The 7530-nt window shown below is 36.9% G+C and overlaps 1 protein-coding gene across 1 annotated transcript; it reads right to left on the reverse strand.

The window, feature by feature from the left end:
- Positions 1-618: 618 nt before the first annotated feature.
- LOC119066575 (sialin-like) lies at positions 619-4465 on the reverse strand. The gene is made up of 10 exons (XM_037169125.1): positions 4318-4465; positions 2503-2660; positions 2208-2444; positions 2081-2149; positions 1787-2020; positions 1584-1706; positions 1366-1522; positions 1135-1303; positions 1002-1074; positions 619-930 (listed from the first exon to the last, which is right to left on the reverse strand). Exons 1-10 carry the CDS (start codon positions 4337-4339, stop codon positions 754-756), a joined length of 1419 nt encoding a protein of 472 aa, XP_037025020.1. The 5' UTR covers positions 4340-4465; the 3' UTR covers positions 619-753.
- Between the last annotated feature and the right edge of the window lie 3065 nt (positions 4466-7530).

Consider the following 7530-nt stretch of genomic DNA (forward strand, 5'->3'; position numbering starts at 1 on the left):
GAATCTAATGTTTACGGACTTGCGTCACGGCCCTTCACTGATGCTGGCCATAAATCCTCAGTCATACGGATTTTTTTTACATTTTTTACTTTGTACTGCTTTGCGTCACGGCCTTTCCCTAACGTAGTGCCATGATCAAAATCTATTGAAGTTGCTGTAAGAAAAGTTGTCGCCTGTTTCTTCATGAAGTGACGGAATTCGCAATTTTTTAATAACTTTCGAATACATTTAATTGCGTCACGCGTTCGCATAATAAAAACCGTATGACCAGTGACTAAGTCTAGTGCAATAAAAGTTGGTAATTTTTGCAGTCCGAACCTACTTATTTCCCAAATAAAAAATTAAATTGGCAATTGGCACATATGGCCACCATTTACATAATTAATTGATGGCTCATCAAAGTGATTTTCAATTAACGCTTCCATGCCAATAGCTTAACGAGTCCAATTCAATGAAATTATGACCATTTCCGAATGAAATAGGTGACAAAAACAACAACACTAAAAAAGGTAAATCATCAACAAATTATAGCCTCAATTAGATCCGAGTTGTTTGTTAAATATTTTTTTTGATAATTTAGACGTGGAATTTTTAACGTGTCAATAATTCGAGTCAACATTTACCACCACTTATCATTTATTAGAGACCTTCTCAATTACAAAGACAAAAACGTTGTTCAAATGTTTGACTAGCAATGACTAGCACGATCCCCGTAGAGACTTACTGTTCGCATATTATACGTTCAAAGAATTTTTAATTTTTCCGCTTCGTCGATGACTCTTCTTCGCTCTTATGGTCGTCCGTTTTCGGAAGATCAAGATCATTCCAATATTGAATTTTGCCACTACCGAATATGATGAAAAGTATTGCTGGTGCAATGTATGCAATTGCTCCGATCAGAAAAACAGAACTCCATTCGTCGATTGTACTCTGAAAGTTCAAACATTTTCAACTTACAACTCTCTTGTCTCTTGTCGTCAAGAGACGATCTTAGTCATTACCCGTTCTTGCGTGTAATGAGCAACAATGAGTGGTGTGATGAAACCAGCTGTCGTTCCAATGGAGTTGATGATTCTATGGAATCGATTGTTTTAAACAAAATATCGAATCATGGAAACACTTTCCACTACATACCCGTACACCGTGCCAGCATAATTCGGCGCTAGGTCTTGTGAATTTTGAAGATTCGTCATAGTTCCAGCTCCATTGAAACCCAAGGATAACGTAACAAATGCAACGCAAACAGCTGGTCTCTCATTGACATAGGGCAGAGCAATAAGAAATAGTCCGGGAATGATATGAGCTGAAACGGTTAGTTGATTCGATGGAAGACATTGTTCAAATTGAATGGTGTCGTTCCCTTACAGAATAAGCAGAATGACTTCCTGATGGTTGTGACTTCGAACCATTGCTTCTTCCGAATCAGATCTCCGATCGATCCGAAAATGAATCCTGCGAAAAATCTCGCCAGATATGGTAGACTGGCCAAGATACCGGATTTCGATAAATTGAATCCTAGCACCTGCGTAAATGATTGATTTGAATCCAACTCAGACATTTATCGGAATTCAATTTTGCACTACCTCGTTCATGTATTTCGGGGCCGCAGTCATTAGGAAGTACAGTCCCCAGAGATTGCCATAATGTAAAATTAGCAAAGCCCAAAATGGTATGGACTTAAAGACATGTACCAATGGCGGCCAGCGCTATACAAACAATTGAATCAGCTGTGTCATCAAATTTTCCATTCCTAATGGAAAAATACCGGAAGTCGTAACCAACTTACCTTTGTGTACGTGACACCAAGTAACGAATTTTCAATGTACTCTTTCTCTTCCGTCGATATTCGTGGATGGCTAGCAGGATCGTCGAATGTCGTAATAAACCAAACGATTGTAAAACACCCCGATAATATTGCTGGCACGTAAAATGCGTAGTCCCAACCAACGGACTCTACCAGATAGCCAGCTACCGACCATGTGACCACTGTCCCAATCGCACCACCGACCAATGCACTTACCTATTCTAGGAAAACGGAAATTATCGAATTTCGTTCAGGGAACTCATTTTGTACTCAAACGAATTTTCCTTTTTCTTCGGGTGGTGCCCACTTTGAAACGAGCTTGTGTAATGCTGGATACAGTGTGCCCTGTAATGTTGTGACTGTTTAAACATCTGGCTGGTTATTTATATGAACATTGTCTTACCGAAAAGAATCCAATCAGAAACCGGACCATAAAAGATACCCAAAAAGATGCAGAAGCTACCGGAGTTACGGCTTCTAGGATGCAGCTGATCAAAAATGAATAACCGACTAAGCGACGGCCACCAAATTTGTCAGACAAAACTCCGCTAGGTAGTGGCGTTATGGCATATCCCCAGAAGAATGAACCGAGTAACAAACTTTGCTGATAAGCCGACCAGTCCAACCTTTCTGGTCCGTACTGGAAAATGTAGATCGACAATGAACAACTAAATGGAGTAAAGTTTCCAATGTCATACATTTGGTGGGTCCGTAATCGTTCCATTCTCATTCTCATTTAGATTAGTTGGCTTAACCATTGCTAGAATGTTTATGGACATGGCATTTCGAAGCATGTATGAGAAGAAAGTTGCAAAGAATATCATAACTCCAGTCATCAGCCGTGACGGTATTTTATCTGTAAAACATCGATTTAAAGAATTTTTTCAAAAGAACTTTGAGGAAATAGACTCGCCAGGCAAATACATTATTTAAGAGTAACTTCTCACACGCTAAAAAAGACTTTTAGTCCTTGGTACGAAATGTACTATTTCGACAATAACTCAAGAAAGAATTATTTTAAATTGTTGTAATGTTGTAATGTTGTCTTGGAAAGACCTACAGGTAGAGTATACGCACCGCTTGGTGCGAGTAGACCCACGAGAGTTATGACTAAAAATGTAGTGAATATTCGGAGAGTCCGCCTTCTCTGCAGCTTCGATGTTCCACGAAACTGAGTATGGGGTGTTGTAGCTGGCACCCACTATCGTTCCACATATAAATGAACCCAGTACTTTTGTGCCGCAGGCCCACAGAAGTGTTGGAAGAAAAGTTGGTGCCAAAATGCAGATTTTTTCCTTCTTTCCGGGATCGAGTGGGAGCGAACGACATTACAACAATTTAAAATCATTTTTTCTTGAGTTATTGTCGAAAAACTGTTTTCGGTACCCTCTGACATGTCTTCACTTTTGAACGCACAGAAAATAATTTTTTTTTTTATAAAAAGTGAAAGATACGTGTTTCCTAGAATTGAGAGACGAATGCAACTAGCTATCACTCATTATAATCGGAGATCGCTTGTTCCCCAATCACCCGAGGATTTGGCGATATCACTCTTACAAACAGTATAGGTCGCTGGTATCTCCTTATCCCTTAATAAATCGTGTACTATCGTCCCTTATCACTAAGACGAGCTAAAATAGCAATTCTATGGTCGGTAGATAAGATAACAAGTCAACTGTTGTTAGTGACAAAGTCCTTTTTGTTGCTTCCAATAGCAAAAATATTTACCCAAATAGTGACAAAATTGAGTGACGATCTATGGGTGGCGCTCACTAATACATTTTCCAAAAAAAAAATTGCACGGCGTCACACTTGCCGTTAGTAAAAGGTTAAAAATTACAGAAAGCTAGTTGTTCCTCATCAAATCCTCTCATCATACCGGAAATCTTTCCCTACTCCTACTCTTGCTGAAGCAAATACTTGTCTAAATTTCACTGATGTCCCTGTAACACTTATCTTGGAGGGATTCCGATTAATAAAGAAGATTTATCATAGACTAATCAGACTACAATTAAAATTGCTAACTGGGAATCGTTTGATTCAATTTTTCGTCATGACTGACCATCTTGATAATTCGCCCAATTTCGTCAGCAACTTTTTCTCTCTCTCTCTTATTCATCCAACTAAATCCAATTGAAAAATAAATTTGCTGAGTTCCCACTGATTCAATTGTGTTCAATGGTCTGACTATAAAATCTGTCGCGACAAGGACAGTACTCACTCTTATCATTAACACATTTTTATAATTCGCTAACTATACCAACTGTTGCTCTCAATTTAGTCAATTATATTGATGATGGGCAGATCAGCTCTTATTTTGTTACAAGGATCACTTTATGTTAAGCCACGTGTACCATGTCCAATATTCGATTGTGCATTACTGCAACGAACGGAATGCAAGGCCACCGTACACATAACTATTAAATAACATGAACTTCATGTCCACACACTCGTGACAAAACTCGTCAAATTTACAATGAAACGTTTATCAATTGCCTCCAGTCTCAATTTACCAAAAATATTTATTGTTGTCATTGCGTATGCATATAGCTGTATACAACCGTGAAAATGGATTTGTGAGAGACACCTTTATTGGTTGTCTAAGCGACAAACAAACTGTACTTGCTACTTGAAACAGTTTTTGAAGACTAATTATTTTGTCTGTTGATTTTTAGTATTTGAACAACAGTACGACAAGACATAAAAATGTAGATCATCGGATAAGATTAAATACAGTGAACGACATCTCAAATGTCTCACTGTAAAATTTTTCTGAGAATTTTATTGTGTCATTGCAAATTCACAATGACATTCTCCGAAAAAAATGACAGTGAGACATTTGAGATGTCGTTCACTGTACGGAAAACAGTGTCAGCTGTGTCACAATAAAACATTTTTAACGCTTGAGCGGTTGCAAAACTGACTCGAAATTTGTCAATGAATTTGAATTGTACCTTCAATTGTTGATGAAAAATTGAAGGTACGCTGTTGCGTCATCGATGCATTTTTGAAAGACTTCAATTAGATTTGTTTTAACTTCGAACTGGTGGATGAAAGACAGGAAGAATTATAATTCTTTCATATTTGTGAAGCAAGTCTCTATCTCAAGTAGATTCCGTAGCCATTGGAAGATATTGTTGGCGTTTGCTTTCGTACAATTTTCTTTTTAGCCATCAACGACGCAGTTAAAGATAAATCAATCTGATTGACAATTTCAGAAAATTTCCAATGAGTTTGTTCAACGCACTTCACGCAAAAGTGGTACTCTAAATAGGGTACTGAAACTTTACAGTGCTCCGTACAAAATTTTACACTGTAAAAAGAGTGGGGATAAAATTTCATACAAAATAGTACTCTATTTGGCATCTGTCATTAACAGCACTTTTGCTTGAAGTGCGTTGGTTTGTTGTAGGAATCAGATATGAAAGTGATTGTCAATACAATATTTCAAGAGACAATCCGTCACAATTTCAAAAATAACTCTAATTGTGCCTCCTGATGTATTTCTGTAATAAAAAGTTTTATGTGAACCAACCTACGTTGACCTACATCATCACTGAACAAACACCAAAAGGATCCATTTGTCCATCAATTTTTTAATTGAGTTCAAAGTTTTGATTCAGTTGAATCAACGTAATGCCATTCATGTGCGTACGTTCTCTCCTTCCGTACCTTCAAGGCCCTACGAATAACAACTTCATAAGTCAATGAAATTGTGAAACCCCAAATTGGACCATTCAACGTCCAATCACTTTTGTATTTTACTATCTCTGATTGTCTTCAACTTCTTCTTTCAAATGCAGATCTATTTTCGTATAGGCGAGGGAAATTTTAACAGTCGTTCCTATTGTAATTTATTGCCTGTTATCTGGAAATTCATCGAGATATCGAACTCTCATAAAGATTAGTTGTTCTAAGCCTACACCTCAATTCGGTTAATCCACGACGTTCGAATAAAGTCGTGTCTTTGTTATCAAAATACTCCCAGACATGCGCAACGAAGAGTAAACACTGACCTATCTCTTTCTCACCAACGGAGAGCTTTGAAAACAATTACCAAATTTTTTATCTGAATTTTTTTTTTATAACACACGTTTGATTTTACTACTTGCGATTGTCAAAACAATTACAATCAGAAATTGATTAGTTTAAAATTGCTTATTACATTAAGATAACAATCGTAATAATCGAAAATTGTCTTAATTTTGATTGGATGGTGTAAATTTGTTGGCTTGCGCCATTTGATGAGGAAGATGAGAAGAATAGATTTACAATACATTTGTTGATGGAATCATTTACAATTTTCAAGTTTGCGTAGTTAGATTAGGTAACAGCACGGCATAGTAAAACCAGGCGGGAGCCGTTCATTTTTCGAATGTCAAATAAGGGACTTATCACACTGTATGAAAAGGAACTCCAATGAACACTGACATAAGTTGAATGGATTTGACACGCAAAATATAAGGTTACTAGATAATTCAGGTCCCTAGTCAAATCAAGTGCTCCTGCCTGGTTTTACTCTGGCGTGGTTAACAGGAAAAAAAATCTAGCTTTTATTAAATTGTTGACCTTGCATACGCTTACTACATCGAAATTTGCACTTGACTTTCGATTAATCTTCCCTGGTTACGAAGAAACTATTGAAATATCTCATAGTATATTAACAAACCCTTTACAGTACCAGTCACAGCACAATTGACCTATCGACCCTGTTTGAATTTATTTTCAACAGTTTGTGGCAAGATCTTCATGTGTATTAACAATCGACTTGTTACAATTAAGATCACATACGTAATGATCACACCTTACTCTTCTCGTCACCATCGATAACTGATGTAAAAGCATTTGTCACTCGAATGAGGTATATGAATCAATCAGTGAAAAACGGTTCATAAGATCTTGATCTAGTGACATATTTTGGCCGAGACAATTTTCACTACGATTTTTTGCCATGATTGCTCATAATCTACATTTTTTGAATATTTGCACAATAAAATGTCTTCACGGTAAAAATCGAGTTGAAGAATGTATTGGCCAAGAATATGTCACTAGATCTTAAAAACCTTTACATTTTACAGGAATAACTATTTTGTTACTGAATTCCACAAGTAGACTACTATTCATTACTCCATAACACAAGGTACACTTACTTACTCAGTAGCCTTTGTCAATCCAAGTGGCTGACTCTGGCTGGTTCCTGACTACACAATTTACCAATCTGAAGGTGGATTATGTGATGTATTTGAGTCGTTAGCCTGTCACAGACAACAAGCATATTAAAAGTTTTACTATTTAAACTACTAGGTCACACCTTTTGAGCGGGTCAGGTCCCTTGACTGACACTTTTCTAAATGTATTTTTGACGTATTCATGAAAACTTGTCACATTTAATACATAATATATTTACTATATTAATAACTCCAGGGAAATGACAGTAAAATTTGACAATTTTTTTTTTCCTTGGAAACCATCGAGGGTAAGGTGGAATTATTTTTGACCACTTTTTGAGCATCAACCTCAAATCATAAATAAAATATGACTCGTATAGATTACGACCCTCGCTTCGCTCTGGCCGTAAACTTCCCACTCGTATGAGCTGTCTATTATTCTGTTTGATTGCATTTTTTTTTACATCAGAGTAGATGCGAGGTTTGTTTTGTGAATGTGGAACGAGGACTTTTTGACAAAATAAAAAAGTGCGATAGATGTTCTTCTCTTGCAATTTT

The sequence above is a fragment of the Bradysia coprophila genome, chromosome IV, assembly GCF_014529535.1.
Source record: "Bradysia coprophila strain Holo2 chromosome IV, BU_Bcop_v1, whole genome shotgun sequence".
NCBI classification, from domain to species: Eukaryota; Metazoa; Arthropoda; class Insecta; order Diptera; family Sciaridae; genus Bradysia; species Bradysia coprophila.